This window comes from Antrostomus carolinensis, unplaced genomic scaffold, assembly GCF_000700745.2.
Source record: "Antrostomus carolinensis isolate BGI_N321 unplaced genomic scaffold, ASM70074v2 scaffold24944, whole genome shotgun sequence".
Classification (NCBI taxonomy): Eukaryota; Metazoa; Chordata; class Aves; order Caprimulgiformes; family Caprimulgidae; genus Antrostomus; species Antrostomus carolinensis.
In genome coordinates this window covers 1-17,639 of record NW_010311758.1, presented here as the reverse complement: position 1 = coordinate 17,639, position 17,639 = coordinate 1, and the positions used below count along the sequence as shown (strand labels likewise).

Genomic DNA, 17,639 nt, shown 5'->3' with positions numbered 1-17,639 from the left:
TGAAGCAAGTAAGAAGTATATATATAAGACAGTACACTTTACCTAGGGGTAAATAAAGCTTATGACTTTCAGAAAACGTATCAAAATTTCAAACATTTTCCATAAAAACGTAAACATCTCTTGTACAGTTGCAATGCAGTATTCCGATTCCAGTCTTTAAAAAGTTTGTTTAATAAATTAGTAATTTTTATAGGTACAACAGTGATGACAAGAAATGCACGTTTATCCCATCTGAACAGTTAATACATCACGTTAAATTTTTTACCTAATAATTTTGACTCTAAAAATCTAGATACTTTCCTGTAACAGAATGTTATTAACTCACAGTTCTTCCCCTCCACTTCCCCATCAAAATACAGAACAAAATGTTCTTATTAGCACAGCTGTTGCTACACGTAATGTCTGCAAGGCGAGATTTCATCAGAAGATATAATACCTTTTTTGCACTTTCAGGACCCGCTTCATCAAAACGAAATCTGACAATACGGAAGTCTTTGCAATAAATTATTAATTCAGTTGGATTAAATTTAAGTTTTTGGTTGGGACCAAGGACCTTCTGCTTCCTCTTGGTGTCATTCACTGTAAAGAAAAGACAAAGTTATTGGACTGTGTTTTTTAAGCATACAACAAAAGACTGGTTCAAACAGATACAATAATGCTGCTGCCAGCAGTTTTCCCATTTGATACTTCAACTGTTCAACTGAGGTAGAAAATCCATAGGTCCTCCTGTTGATCAATATCCTTTCAAACAAGTGGCTGAACTGCTGTTTCCTGTATGCCCAGATTATTTTTGTCCATCAACAACTTCGCAAACAAGGAATTAACGTGCAGTATTCCCAGGAGCAATTTTTGCTCCCAGGCAGTTAACACCGTTAATTGTGTACACTGCAATGCCCTTCCAGTGCACAGTAATTGGCACATATGCTGTTTTTTGGGTTTTTTTTTTTTTTTTTTTTAACTTGGATATATAAAAATGTGCTGGAATTAAGACTAAGATTAACTCCTTGTTCCTTACATACTCAAGAATCCACAGTAAATTGCCAGCTGCTCTAGACCTGCACAGACAGGCTGTGTCTCTTGGCCTCATATATCTCCTTTTCAAACAAAGTTGTTAAAGTAAGCGTAACAGAAGCCACAGGAAATTTTATCTGTGGTAACTGGGAAAACTGAGGCTCGTAGCTATTGAGTGATTAGTTGACATAGCTGCCTGGTTGCAACTATCTTCTGGGTTCAAGTTAAGTTCTCCCAAGGAACTGGAGACAAGTGTTTTAGGACACCTCCAGCTATCCACCTTCAATGTAAGAACCACTGAGCAACCTCTTTGGCAGCACAGGTGAAAACCTCCCCTTAACTTCTGTTAGTAAAAGCTTATACTTCACTAAATCTAGGGTAAACCTGTATACCACACAAACAAAGAATAATCTCCTCATGTGTGTGCCAGGAAATACTGCCATTTCCCTTTAAAGAGCTTCAAACCTCAATGGAAAAGCTAAACAGAAAGGGCTCCCAGAGAACTTTACCATTCTTCTAATGAAACTGCAAACATTGATGCTATTTGATAGTTTGGGGAAACACGCACAGAAGAGTAATCGAGAATCCTTCAGCCCCCACAAGTTAAAAAATAAAAGCTATCTGTAGTCCTCTCCCATTTAGGAACAACACATTTCATGTGAGAGAGGATGTAATTAACAGAACAATTATTCGAGGCTGGCTGACTTTTCCCCTCTCTTTAGCAGAATTTGTTATATCAGCATTTGTATGAGATGCTAAATAAGAAGATTTATAAACAACTCTCCATACAAAACTGTCATTAATAGATGTGCAAATACTGCTACTGTTCTGTCACCTCTACCTAGTAGTTTTGAAAAGGGGCAACAAATGTGGGTCAGTGCAAAACCATCTAATAGGTCAGTAACACCTCTTAATTTAAAAAAACCCCAAACATTTCTTCATAAAGTTCTTCCTCAGATATACAATAATCTTTTCAGAGTGATTACAATCAGCTTCCAGTGTGGAAATATATTATTGGATAAGTTTGGGCACTGACAACTTAAAAGTAGTGATTTAAAATTACCTACAGGCAGAAAACCAAGGATTAACAGCCCATGCCATAATCAAGATTTAAAAAATTAACAGTTATATTAAATTCTTCAATTACAAGATGAAAAACAAGATGAAAAACATTCTTCTTAACAAACAGGTTAGCCTAAAGTATCCACCAAATCAAAAACTGATTCTTCAAAATAAGTATTTTCTAAGTTATTTCTTCAGATTAAGATGTCTATTGTCACTTGTAGATTTTTGAGGACCTAGCTACTAACTTGCTAAGATTAGACAAGATTGAAAACTCAAGCATTTATGTTGTTGGATATCCCAGCTATACGTACATTGTTTAAGTGATGTGCTTTTTGCAATCTAGTGTATTTAAATAAAAGAGATTCAGATGCTTGAACATAAAAAAGTTGCTAACAAAGTTTTGTACTGCTATAACAGGTGTCTATCCTAGAACATCTGCTGATTTAGTACTGTAGTTAAATTTAAAATCAACATAAAGACCCAACTAAATACGTCTCCTACATGCCACCTCAAGTTTTATTCAGCTTTTAAGGCTTTTATCCTAACTTTAAATAAACTAAATTCTTCAAATCAGGAGAGATTAATGACATAAAACCTTGAGTGTCAACAATTCTGCACAACCTAACAAGCAGTTAACAGTTTTGAACTGAGTAAATTTAAAGCTTGTCATCATACTTAACTATTTTTGACATACCTGTGACAATCTGCTCAATGCATGTTAGTGGGACATCATGTTCACCAAGGAGGAGGTTTTTATAATGGAATTTCTGAAACACATGAACTCACAGGCATTAATTGCAGTTCTGCAGTTTGCAACCAGATATACAGCACAACTTTAAAGAAACCATGATATAAATCAGGTGTGCTTAGACTTTTCTGACATGTACCATGTACCACCCTTGCGTATTCACAGGCAATTAGAGGTTGTGGAAATAGCTCCTGAGCTGTTAATGCACACCAAAGAGTTTAGAAACCCCAGTGGAGTATGCAAAATAACCCCACTACACCCACTTAATTTGCTAGCCTCAAAAATTGCTGGTAGAAATTTAATACACTCTGAAGTGTTAAAAAAATAAATAAATAACTAAATAAATATAAAAAATATAAAAACTCTCCAACTATTACTATAACCATAAAAAAGATACTAATTCAGCTTTCAGAAATAAGTTTTGACAACTGTTTCATGTCAAAAATTAATTTTTTGAAGTAGCTTTGGTCAAGCTTACCAACCATTACTGAATAAGCATCTATCTACTTTCAGAATTTTACACAACATGGAAGTGAAAACTCTACTGAAACTAACATACAGCTCACAACTTGGATCTCTAAACAGTACTGTATGTATGCTGTGCTGTTCAAAACCCGATGGAGGTTTGGAATGTCACATGTTCTGCCTTGGCAAAGCTTGGTTTCTTTCTCCCCTTTTCTTGTTGCTGTCTCTACAATCAAAACTCACTTAATGGTCACTTTCTCCTCTCTCAGTAATGCCAATAAAACTTGAACGCATGAAAGGCTTTGCTGATCTGACGCTTGTCTAGTCAAAAGAACATTTACAATTATCTTCTTCCAGGAGGAACATGTTTTGACATAATTCCTTTTTTGCTTTTTGTAAAACCACTTGCCAATGAAGCTGAAAGAGAACTGGCTGCGCTTCCATACCAAACTTGCTCTGTTCTGATATTCTCAATGAAGGGATGGAATAGCAACACATTCAGAACAGGACAGCAGAACAACATCACTTAGCCTGCTTTGTTTTAGAAAGCATTGTATTTATATCAGATATGAGACAGATTCACTGTATTCTAATTAAATCAATTTTGCCTATCACATTTGTTGTCATGATGTAGCAATATGAGTAGTAACAAACCTGTAGTGGCATTGGGTCATCCGTAATAAAGGAAATCTTGAAGTTAGTGCAAACCAATTTGCCCCACAGGTCATATTGACTTGTATCTGTTGCGATGCATTTTCTCACAAAATTTACTTCATTTACCACAATTTCACCTAAAACAGAAAATGGGGTGGGGGGGGAAAGAGAAGCCTATATAAATCTTGCAGGTATATCAAATCTAAGTCTGTAGTACCAAGAAACCCCTAACTCTTTACCTGTTTCAAGTTATAAACTCTGGGTTTACCCAGAAGAGATACAACTAATATCACTATCAGGAAAAAAAGAAAACTGCCATTCCAAAATAGAAAATACTTTGCAGTATTTAAAAGCATTGACCTGTGGTTACCACATACATGCATAATCTATTCTAGAGGTGGCAAGAGTTGTGAAAATGCTCTATAGACAGATGTGCTGGAGTTTTAAAGCCTTTTCTCAAACATTATTAAACTATGCTTAAATAAGCTTTTGATTTTTTTTTTTTTTTTAAATCTGCTTCTGACAGCCTCAGTACAAATAGCTGAAGTTCAGCCAAGTCCACAGCAATTGAAAACCATGTCTTATAATGGGGTACATGAGAATGACAAGTCCTACTTCTGTTAAACATTATAATGAAAAATGTTTCAATACTTTTAGAAGGGTCTGGCCTGAAACTTCTTAATGCTCAGCATTTTTTCTAATAAGCTATTTACTTAAATAACTGCAAAATCCCAAACTGTATATTAAAGCAATTCCTTCTCACAGTTGGTGTTAATCTTCAACTATTCAATCTCAAGTTCTCAGTCACATTCTGTCCGTGAAGCTTCCTCTCTCCACAAAGTCAGCTGCTTTAACCCCAAATAGTTTTTACTCTTCCATCTCTCAGTACCTCCAGTGTATTACTGCATTTCTAATAAAAAGATATGGAGAGCCAAATACACCAGGAAATGAAGTGCAACTTCCATAGGTAATTTTTTTCCACACAACATTCTCTTATCTATTATCAATTGGAATATTTTTTAATATCACACAGGAAATATTCTTGCTAAAAGCATAAATTACTATTACCAAACTATTTTAGTACTTCATGTCTTCGATACTACAAAACAGTAGAGAAATAAGAGAACCATGCAAACCTTCAATTTGCATCTGCTACAGTTTAGAACATGCCTGCTACATCATTCTCTTCACTAAAGCCGGTAGTTTTAACTTCCCTCTTGGATGCCTCATAACTGTATGGCTACACAGCATGTTAATACTAATCTTATTCTAGTGCAACTTCATTTATTTTCATTTCATCCAACACAATTGCATTCTGGATTTTTTGGCCTAGCTTCTCCTTTGTACTCAAGTTTACAACCATAACACAGAACAGTCAGTTTTGTACCCGAGTACTTGTAATATGGCACAAAAGAGTATGTGCACATATCTATTTCCATCAAAGGGTTTAAATATTTACAATGAAGCATGAGAAAGTTTGCAATGCAAATTTAATAGATGCAGTTTTCAAAAGTCTCTAGAAACGGAACTTTTTTTTTTTTTTTTTTTAAATGCAGGTTTGGAATTTTATACTGACTCAGATTTTCTTCTTCTTTTGGACACCTATAATGAGCAATATAAAAAGGTGCAAACCTCCCAAATCTAACCCAAATTTAGGAAAGTAGATAAACAATGGGAGTAGTACGTGTTGGTCTTGCACAATGAACTGTTCTTGTATTTGTAGTTGAGTAGGTGATTTTTCTATACAAGTGTCAACAACAGAGCTATTCAGAGATATTACACTGCACATTTTTACAGTGTAGCTGCTGCTTTTTTCCAGTAAACAGTCACAAGCTGTTCCAGACAGGGAACAGAGTCAACGCTTCCACGTGACTCGAACAGTCAAAGAATAATCTCAGGAGACAAGAGCAGTTTGTTTAAACTCCAACAGGAAACCAGAAAAAAAATTACAGGTTGTCACCCTTATATATAAAGCCTAATCATGTTTAATAAAAATACTTCTACACTTAATACATGAATCACAAAAATAACACGAGACTGAAGGATCTATCTAGCTAATACACCTTCCACTTAGCACACAGCCTCAGAAACTGTTAAACGCCAGAAAAATTCTGTTAAATCTCCCAATAGCACATGCAATTTGACTGTTTCATAATTTGGACATGAGGAGAATTCGTGGTAGATATCTAATCCACCACAATGCATAAGCCTCTACAATCCCAATAAAATTCAGAGAGCAGAGCATGCACACGTGGGAACTGGAGACAACAGAGGCACAACAAAAGCGCTGGATTCAGTGATCAGCAGAACAAGTGATCAGTAGATAGCACAGCTGCTGTGCAACAGCACCACTTTTGTCCCTCAGCCTGCAGTCATACTCAGTGAGCCTGGGCTAGGCTTCAGGGCAATTTATTTCTGCAAAATTTGAAAACGCAATCCCAAATCAGTAACATCCTAAAATAAAGGATGTTCTGCAGCATTTTGCCTACTACTGAACAATATTTTTGTCATTTTTTGTGCCATGCCCCACAGGATCAAGTTTAAATTTTTTTTGTTTATCTTATGAAGGTATTAAGTTGTAACTTACTATCAGGATCTCCGTATCTATCAACCTGCATACTTGCAGATAGTACAAAATATCTAAAAAAATTTCTTAGCTTTTTTGTGTATTTTTTGTCAGTTTTATCAGTATTTGTTATAAATAACAGGGCAATCAGACAACTACTAAATTTGATAAATCTGAAAAGCAAGAACTGCTAGAATTAGCACTGCATTAGAACTTGTAATTGGAAATTTCCGTATTTTCTCTAGGCACAAGGGTCTGGATTCTTTATAGCAGTAGTAGATGCATAAGTAATCCTCTTTCACCTATATAGCCAGTTCTCACATTTGCTATTTTAAGATTCTGTATTATCTTAGCTTAAAATTCAAGAAACATGCCAACAGAGACCTCAAGTCACTTCCAGGTTTTCAGTTGCTCACTGAAGCAGCTGCCAAACCCTTCCATCCAAAGGAGTTTCTAGCACAGGTTTGCTGCCCATGAATACAGAAGGAATATAGCAGAACTGCATATCTTAAAACTTTAGTTTCCAGAGAAGAAGGTTGATTGCATAGCATCTAGGACCACAACCTTACTAATGTACAGGGTGAAACAGCTGGAACGGTATTCAACAAAACTAACAATACTGACTCAGTATAAAAATGCAGCACAATGCAATAAAGTGACTGATCAGTTTACAAGGCAACTTATTTATGCTGCATTGTATATATATACACACACATATACTGATACATACACAGAGAGACAGCACACCTGCACATACTTATGTTAACATGCTAACAGACAGTATTTCTAGCACATTAAGAACCTGATACTTGCTAGAGGCAATGAACTGCTGAAATCAGACTCCATAAATGAATAATGCAAATCCTACAGGCTCAAAAAGTTTGCAGGTACCCTACATACTGCTAAGGGAACTTTTTCAATGCTGTACTAGAAGCAGAATAGGTTTATTAGTATAAACTTTCTTTAATGAGCATTGACACTCTAACTCAAAATCTGATTATGTTTAGTGCATGTCCAAGGTCTGATAGACATACAGACAATAGAGGCTATTAAGTACTTCACGTGGTCATATAATTCCTACCTAAATTCACAAGATTAGGTAGGAATACATTTAGGAAACTAAAGCCCCATTCCTCATTTATAATGCTGATAGTGATTATACCAAATTAAGACAACAGAAAGACAGCTTGTTTATGTGAAAGATAGTCTAAAAAGTTCACAGCAGAAAAGCTAAAGTTAATTCAAGTAGCCATTTAACTATTAAAAATGCACAGTAATGAGTTAATTTGTATTTAAAAGGAAAAGAAAGATGGGGGCAGACTTTTTAGCAGGGCCTGTAGCGATAGGACAAGGGGCAATGGTTTTAAACTAAAAGAGAGTAGATTTAGACTAGAAGTAAGGAAGAGATTTGTTTACAATGAGGGTGGCGAGACACAGTCACAGGCTACCCAGAGAGGTGACAGAAGCTCCATCCCGGGAAACATTCAAGGTCAGGCTGAACAGAGCTCTGAGCAACCTGATCAAGTTGGAGATGTCCCTGCTCACTGCAGGGGGGTTGGACTAGATGGCCTTGAAAGGTCCCTTCTAACCCAAACCATTCTATGATTCTATGATCTAAGTCTAAAACTGTTCCAAAATGACTGGCAAATAATTAACTTCCTTAAATTTGAGTCAGAATTTCCAGTAAAAACTTGATTAATAAGTAACTGAAATCTAGAATATCTTTGCAAATTTAGCTGCCTTTTCTTAGCTGTTCTCTTGTAAAGAGAATACCAAAATTGTACAAGTTTATTAGTATGCGCCAAGCATTTAGATGTAAATGTCTCTAATCCACTTCTAAATGAATCTTCTGTTCAGTGTGCTCAGCCTCTTCCAAACTTAAGAAAACAGTATTTGTAAGCTCATGAAATAATTGTCTTTTATCTCTTCTCTGATTTCCATGAGTTCTTACAATGTATTTAAGGATTTATGATATGTGAAGACAAAAAAAGATGCACACTACTGTAGATCTCACAGATTTTCTTTTTTTCCCCAACTATTTTGCAATACTTTCACAATGAGTTAAAAAGTAGACTACATTTAATTTTCTGTACATCTACAGAAAGCAAAAAATTAAAACCAAAGTAAAATGTTGTTCCAAAAGGACAGCTGAATACTGTGATTATGGGGAATGAAAAACAATTTGGATATATTCTATTTGCATTAACTTTTAATAGGAGAACCTGGGATTTCTATCAAAGAACAACTCTAACAACTGCTTGGAGAGTGGTTTGTTTTAACTGCAATTAGAAAAATTGTTATTAAAGTATCATATCTGAATATTGTACAGTTTCTCTAATGCGCCAACAGAAGAAGAGAAAGAGCATGACAAGAGCTTAGCTAAATTTTAGAAATGCTCAGAAAGGAAAAAAGTAGCAAAAAATTTAAAGACTTCTTGGTAAAAGTCTTCAAAGAACAACTATTTTTTTCCCATGCACAATAACAATATTAAAATCCTTATTTGTCCAATAATGGGTAATCTCTGCGAACCTTGCAAAGGAAACTGACCATAGGGGGGATGTGAAAAGATAGTTGCTTTTCTGAACTAGGATAGGATACTCCACAAAAGCTTCCTCCACACCCCAGAAATGCAGTGAAGGACACAAGAACATAGAGCAGGCAACCAACAGGAGTTCACACAGCAAGGGAATATCCATCACGAGCAAGCCTCTCATTAGCAACTAGATCCAAGACAAAGTATTGCAGTACATTAAAAAGCTGATCGTGCTTACAGAGTTGCTTTAATCTAGCAACTTGTATTACCCCTAAAATGGAAACAGTTCCATATTCAACATTCATTCTCACTTCAACCCTTGTGCTGGCATTGCCATTTGTGAAAGACTGTTAGTCAGAGAATTGACCCAGTTAAAAATAATTCTAACCATGTATTTTTTCTTCCTTTTTTTGTCAGTCCTGATTTCATTTGAATTGGCTCTCTGATCTGGCTTGTTTTTTGGTTGCATAGAAAATATCAGCACCAAGGAGCTAAGAGGAACACACACCTGCGATGAGAAAAATGGAATAATAAACAGTTCCTCTTGGCATCAGTATGTATTTTTAGGCTAAATTAAAATGAACCTATCATCAAAACACCCCCAAAAAGTTTTAGCAATGATCTGGTCACAGTTCTGTAATGTGAACAATACACAAGCCAGTGAGGAGGGAGAGTGTTTTGTGTTTTGCATATTTTTAGTCTGGCTGCATAAACTGGAGATTCCCAAAGCCTGACTTTGACTAAACAAGATAATCAGTTACAATTTGAGAGGACTATGGCTTTCAGCCTGTTATTTTATAATTATGTCACCAATAAAAGTTACAGATTCTGTTTTGAACTTACAATATATTATCAGGTCTAGGATAAATTACTGAGGTTTGGCTTAATAAATAAATCAATACAGAAACACAGGTTCCTTAGAAATTAGTTCACTGAAGACTTCAATGGAAGCAAGCAGAATTGCCAGGAGACAAAAACCCTAGTAGTTTGGTCAGCTGACAACTCAGAATCTACACTAACATTTTATCCCCTTTCTAGACTTTAATGACTTGTGGCATTAAATATATGTAGGACAGAGTGGGCAGAAACCAATTACTTTGGAACTGTTTTGCAGACTGCACATGAAAAAAGATTAAAATACTTAATTTTAAAGCGTTTTCATCCTTCTAGCTTTAAAGAAGGATTTCCATATTGCCCTACAGCTAATCTGTTGCAAACAGGCAAGTATTCTTGTAGATATTTACAAACAGTTAAAATATGTTACTGGTCAGAAACTCTAAGAAATGCACTCTCTGTATTCATAACAAAGAAGGCAGAACAAACTGACTTCATCCAGTAAAATCCACTTGCAAGATCGTATCTGGAACTTAAGATTCTACATGCAGATTGCCATGGTAGTACTTGTATCATGCCAGCCCTTCAAGAAACCAAAACCAAACCCAAAACAAGCAGTTAACTGAACCCATGCCTGAAAATTTGAGTCAAACAAACAAAAAAGGTATAATAGAAAAGTGTTTACTATACACTTACTGTAAGTGATGCCTCATTTATTCTAAATATAAGTCAAATGTTTGGTCCATTTTTAAACTTCTTGCAGTATGAGAGGTTGGTTTGCAGAAAGGTGCTGTTTTAGATTTCAAATCTAGAATTTGAAACTCTCAATTTATTTAAATAAAACTTTTGGTAATCTTCTTGATGTAGACTAAAACCAAAAAATCTACTTTAGAAAACCTTTAGGGGATCATATTACTTTCCAATTTGCTATTCTGATTTTCTAATCTGGCCATTCTGAAATGCTGAAAATAATTTCATGCTCTTGTATGACACCGATTCCTGAAAACGAGTTTAAATTACAAAGGCATTTCACTTGTCTAATACCACAGGCTAACTTTAAAAACAAACAAACTTTTACAGTAACATCTCAATTTCAAATTAGAAATGCGATGCAGGGAAAAACACCTGACCCTGCAATAGGATGTCTTAATCACCTGCACAGTGAGTAAGGGAGCCTTGGTGAGCACACTACAACACTGGAAATGAGAATCAACAACTGAATATGCTTTGGAAACAATCAGAAATTTACTTCATAGAGGTTCTATTCAGTTATTATCAGCATTGATAAGCTATTGCTACTCACCATCAACAGACAAACATTCTTAACAGATCAAGCAATATCTACTTGAATGTCAACAACTCATTCCAGAAATACACATGGAAAAAGGCACTGACAGAAACAGCATTGCTACTTGTACCAAGCAATTAAACGATTCCAGTTTCCCCCTTTGAGGTGTTAAGCCAATATGATTCCTAACACACACAAAAGGCAGACCTGGCAAATCTCTGGGGTTACACATTAACCTCACTAACTTTGTTGCTATTTCTTACCACTAGCTCCCCAGTCACACTGCAACGCCATGACCTCTGTTCTCCAGGTCTAGGACACCACAAACCAAATAAAAATGCCAAGAAAGAGGTGCAGGGGTTCAAAGCAGTCAGGAGTGAACAAACGTGGGGTACTAACACACCAGGGTGCCTCACCAAAAAATGTAGTTTCCTTCTCCTATCACGAGATGTGTTGCAGCTGCTCTGGAACACATGACTTAATAGACCAAGGATTTGCAGAAAGCAGGAAAAAAAAAAAAAAGAAAGAACTGGGAGCTAACTTGCAAGAGCATCAGACACTTCTAAAAGATTAAAACTTTCCATGATACAGGCTTAAAAATTTCCCACAATTAAATTCCTAGAGTCAGCTGTCTATCTAAAGGCACATGTATACAAAAAAGCAAACCAAAACCAAAAAGCAGGTGGTAAAGCCAATTAGACTGGCAGTACTAGATGAAAGCCAAATATATCCAGTGGCAAAACACGGTATGTAATTCCACCTCAACAAGAACACAGCACAACTGGAAAATGTTCAGAGGTAATCAAAAGCATGATTAAAGATATGGAAAGTTTCCATCTTAGGATCAACTAAGACAACTAAGCTAGAGGAAAGCAAAACGTATGACAGCAGACATATGACAAGTCTGAAAAATCATAAATGACATGAAATGGGGGAATATGGCTTGATGTTTGCTGCGTCATGCAAGAACTAGGATTTACCCAAAGAAACTAGATGGTAGCAAATTCAGAAAAAACAAATAAAGGTAGCTTGCAACAACATATAATTAAATTGCTGAACTCCTTACCAGATGAAGCTGCAGGTGACAGAAGTTTAGATGGCTATAGAAAGCAATTAGATAAATTCACATAAGAAAAATCCATCAAGGGGAATTAAATATCATAGCACTGTCTCTGTGATGCTCTGTAATGCTCCACTTGGATCTCCCAATTACGTTACTAAGAGGAAAGTCCCCACGCCACACATTGAAGGAAGCAGGGAGGGCAGAACAAGCAGCTGGGAGTGGCACTTGTCCTGTTCTTTCTTCTTCCTACATGCCTGCTGGTGGCCACTGTCAGCAAGAAGTGACATCCGACCCAGCCCAGCCATACTTAGGATCTGTTTATAAACCCACCCATCACACACCAATGATGGCACTGAAGCTGACTTCTACACTCTGACCAGGAAACCTGGTGAAGATACAAGAGACTACAAATAACTGCTTTGCAACAGCAGCTCGCCACCAATATTCCTTTAACGTGAGCAAGCCTTAAAGATAAAAAAATACTATTCTAATTCGGTTTACTGCTACAATTTTACTGCATAAACTTTCAAAACCAAAAACAACTAAGCCATTTCTAGCTGTTTTGTAAAAACCTACAGGTAACAACTACTAACTTAATCTACCAGCAAATTAGTAGACTGAGCAACACCTTTAAAATAATTACTGCAAATGAGTATGAGGAGGAACAACCATTTTCTCCAACTTCATCAGATGTTCTATTAGTGACCTGATCGACTGCACAACATCATGTGTAAGCAACAGTGAGGACCTCTTCACCTGATCTTGCCTAAACCACAGTACAGACACTGGACTGGTTCATTATCCATCCACGTATTGCACCTCTGTGCACACTGCTTTGCCATCCAAATAATGAAAACATACACTGTGTTACATTCCAGTTATGATGTCTCAAAAATGCTACAGACATTGTTGTGGAAAATAGGCTACAACTGATTACTGGAACAAAACACACCTTCAAGTTTAAAAACTTAAGCTTCGTTCTGCCCTAAAGTACACAAGCTAATTCCTACTAGCCAGGCAAGGCACTTTAACAGACTGACTGGCAGACTACCTGCTATTGCTCTGTTTTTCCTCTTTGACATGCTTATAAAACAAGCTACGCAAACAAAGGAAAAGTGAAACTGTTACACGGGCCAACTCTTCAACTACCACTGCAATAACTCTTGATCAGAGAGCTACACTAGGAGAACAGACCTGCAGAAAGAAAAAGAGAACATTTTTAGAACTCCATCTTAAAACTGTATCATGGGTTTTGGAATTAAATGATACCAAATTCTATAAAATTATTTGCTTTTCCCTACTGCAGCATCAGTGTTACCACTTACAACCAAGGTTTTTACTTGCTTTAAATGATGGCTGTTGCTCTTCCTAATACACCACCCTCCTCAGAGCACACAGTTCCATGAGAATACAGGCTTGTGTTCCAAAAGCTGAAGGGATGTGCTTCTGTTCCTCTGGACACCAGAGGAAACTTTAAAAACAAATTCTACAGGTTCAAAGTTGATTCCTATGTAAATTCCGCACCCCCCCCCCCCCCCCCCCCCCCTTTATTTTTTTTAAATAAAAACCTCCTCATTTTGTAACCCAACTCATAATTTCCATGTCTGGAACTCCCTCTCCTAACCTCCACTTCACAAAAATACAAGTTAGACAGTAGGGTATTTAGCTACTTTGGAATTTCAATTTTTAGTAAGCTACTCCTTCAAAGTGACTATGTTTTAGGAATCAAAAGCTTTATACAAATATTTGCAGTTTTCAAAGATTACTAAAGCCAGTAACTGCTTATGCTAACATAATTTAATTCCAAAAGAACTCCTTAAAACCTCCACCAATTAAAAAAAGCATAATAAACATTCAGCTGCACAGGTTTAATTCTGTTCCTGAGAGCAAAAGCAATTTCACAGCACTATTAAGGATAGGATATTAGGAATACCATACTCAAACTGTACTTGCAAGGGTGTGCAAGTCAGCCTTAATATATTTAAATGAGTTGGAATTTGGCCAGAAACTTGGGTTATGAAAAACCCAAAAGCCAGTCTATCCAACAGTACAATGTGTAATTGTTTATACACTTTTCTACTGCATCATTTGATGACAGAAACAAACAAAAAAAAGCATTTAGGCTGGTCCTTAACTTTAAACAGGAAGCTGCATTTAAGCCATTTAAAATAAGTCATTTCTAAGCTCCACTCCACCCTCATACAGATTGATGCTCACAAAAATGGAAAAGATTTTGTCAGAGCTACTCTGGGTACGTAGAGAGCTGTGAATTTTATTATTAAATAATTCAAAATAACACCTTAGAATGATACGGAGGCGGAAATTTCAATTCTGTGTGAGTCATACTCTTTCAATAGGTTTCTATATAACCTGGGGCAACTTACTACACATGTCCCAAAGGCCATCAAATGCTCATTTCAGAAATAGTACAGACAAGGGAAATTATGCAAACATGGGATAAATATAAGCCAGTTGAGAAAAACAAACTCAGTCAGCACTACTTTAAGTGTACTTCGGAGTTTCACAAACAAAGAATGAACCACACTGCAAAAAGTTATTGTACAGAAGTTGTTTTCTGTCACTGCTCGTGCACATGTCCCACTGCAAAGGCAAAATGTGTTACATTTTGAGAAAAGCAATCCTGTACTGCCTTGCATTTTCTGTGGAATGTCTCAGAGAAGAACACGCAGTCACTTCCTTGTGAGTCAAAGACCTTGGATGAATATCAAGTGCAACATAACCAACAAGATGCCAAGTGGTAAGCAGAAGTTTTGCAAGCATAAATATATAACTGTATTTCAAATACTGAGCAATCTTAGCAATGTATTTTAGGGTATTTGTATTATTTTGTTTCATGAAGTGTCAGTCGGTTTAATGACAGTTGCGATTTACTCTTTCAGTTGAACCTCTTCCACAATATTTCAGCCTCTTTAGCTTAAAGTACCTCACTGGACCACACCACATAATAATTAGTACTGCTTAATTAACAATAGTACCAGATGAAGCAGTGACAGAAGTAACTTTTAAGAGTAACTTGTTTATGCTATTAATCACTTTGAAAGTTACCAATATATCAATTTAGACAACATCATAGCAATAGCTTCCTACATTAGTATGTGTGTGTGAATTCAAATTTGTTAACGTATAATCTGAATGCTGTTAAAAAAATGCAGTATACCATTGTTCTAAACTCAAAATGACCCTTAGAAACAACCACCCAAAATTATTACTGTGATGTACAGTTTGCAATTAAAAGTAATCTTGAAGAATAATAGAAAAGGTTAATAGGAATAATCTGAAAAGGATTTTAGAAATCCTCATTGATTAAAATGTCATTTACCATGACATGAATGAATATCATGAATATCCTACATTTTTACAAATACATAATTATGAACAATAAAGACATTGCTTTTCTCACCTACACACTAAAAGGGTTATTCTACATAGGTTTAAAGACACTTACAAATACCAAAATTATGTAACAGCTCCATATTCAGTAAGAGTAAATGAATAAAGATGTCATTAGAAGTTTTCCAATACAGAAGTCAATCATATCTACCTACTGGAAATTTTATTACTATTTTCCTTTAAAATAAAGGAAGACTACAATGCATGCTATGGTAGTGGGTTCTGCAGACAGGTAAAGGTCTGACTATCTAATAAAAATATAATCAGTAGTATCCTTCTAAAGGATGTCATAAATGTTACAAAGCAACTTACAATGGTTTAATTTCAAATACTCGCAATAAAGCCGAGATGTTATTCTACGTACACTAAAGCATTACACAGGCAAAATTGCATATGTGTTTACTTAGTGTTTCAAGCAGGTTAGAACAATTAGAGTATATTTATAAATATAAGTAAATTATAACAATTTTCTATAGACACAAATATAATTAGATTTTCCTACTTAGAAGGTATATTCCCTCAAGGAGCATGCTAAGATTAAAATATACCAAAATCAACACTCACAGTAAAATGGGGAAAACTCTTAATATTTTACCGATTCTATTATAATAAACAAAAGGCCTAAATATATCCTTGTTGAGGTATCTGTCAAATTCCTGATTTATGCCTACCTGGCAAAAGTACTGGTTCCAGTTTTTTAATTCTTGGTTCTGATGCTATATGGTCTTCAGCCTGAAGAAAAAAAATGAGAATTTACTTAAGAATCAGAACTTTACAGTCAGACACAAGTCTGATCTATTTGGGCAAAGGAGAAAGTTCTTTTAACTTAAAAAGCTGATCTTAAAGAGCTAGCATCCAATCATAGCAAGTTTTCTGTGAAGATATTAACATTTTTGTGTACATTTAGCTTTGTACCTGAAGAATAATATAATATTTAAATTGATAATATTTAATTAATTGTGTAACCTAGGCTATAACAAGTCACAGGATGAATGAAAAACAATTTGGCTTGACATTCTATGAAGGCTCAAGTCTGACAACACGCTTTACGCAGATGTGGTTTGCACAAAACTCTCTACTAACTTTTAACATGGGAAAAACTTCCAAAAGACCAAGGCCTAGAATACATACATGCCTACTTGCATTTTAATTCCAAACCTTAAAAATAAAGGTACTTCTTTAAAAAGACTGGAACTTCCAGTGAAATAACCTTAGTGCCTAGGGTCCCTACAGTGACAGTGGCACTGCCATTTCCCAGGACTAGGAATACCCAGAACTATGTTGCATCGGCATTTCACTCCCAGCAAAAAATAGTGAAAAAACTTAAAAAATTAGTCAACGAGTCAAACTTGTTGCTAGAAGAGGTCCTGCCTTGTCTAAAGCAAATAAATAAAAATCACATTCTGTCAAGCGCACACCCAGACCACACAAAATATCCCGGTGGTTCTGTTATATATCCTTAATACTATACATATGATATATAATCTTCTACCATATATACTTGATTTGATTTGCTTATTTATGCCATCAACCAAGTCTTAAATGTGAAACGATGGCTACAGTAAGACTTTAATTATTTGCCTAACAGACAAGCACCACCTGTTTTCTCCTCAAAGGACTCCACAGTGCAAACACGGAGAACGTCGATCCCAGCCAGCACAAAAAGGAAAACGAGCCCAAACACCTGAAGCATTACTCATAACTTTCCAAAATAATCTCACATCGGGCGGCTTTAGTCATTTAAATCACACAAGACGCTATTTTGATAAAAGTTCTGCTCCTCGGCCAAAGTCTGCGTTTGTCACCAGCATACGTGCGACTTGAACGCCCGAGAGGCCAGCGGGCTGCCCTTCGCACCGCCGGCACAGCTTTTGTTCCCCGCGCCAGGGAGGGGAGAACTTGGGGAGCCCCTCCAGAGACGCGCAGGTGCCGGTTTAGTGCCCCGCAAGGCCGGCAACCTCGAGGCGAACCGGGGAGAAGCTCCGAGCAGAGCCCGGGACG

The 17,639-nt window shown here is 36.2% G+C and overlaps 1 protein-coding gene across 1 annotated transcript in view; it reads right to left on the bottom strand.

The window, feature by feature from the left end:
* The window catches only part of MTMR10 (myotubularin related protein 10), a gene marked incomplete at its 5' end in the record, with an annotated part of 35,127 nt that extends 18,757 nt beyond the window's left edge, over positions 1-16,370 (bottom strand). The window contains 4 exons of the mRNA XM_029084707.1: positions 437-579; positions 2,771-2,843; positions 3,944-4,080; positions 16,310-16,370. Coding sequence (XP_028940540.1) covers positions 437-579; positions 2,771-2,843; positions 3,944-4,080; positions 16,310-16,370 — 414 coding nt within the window. The remainder of the gene's footprint in view (positions 1-436; positions 580-2,770; positions 2,844-3,943; positions 4,081-16,309) is intronic.
* Between the last annotated feature and the right edge of the window lie 1,269 nt (positions 16,371-17,639).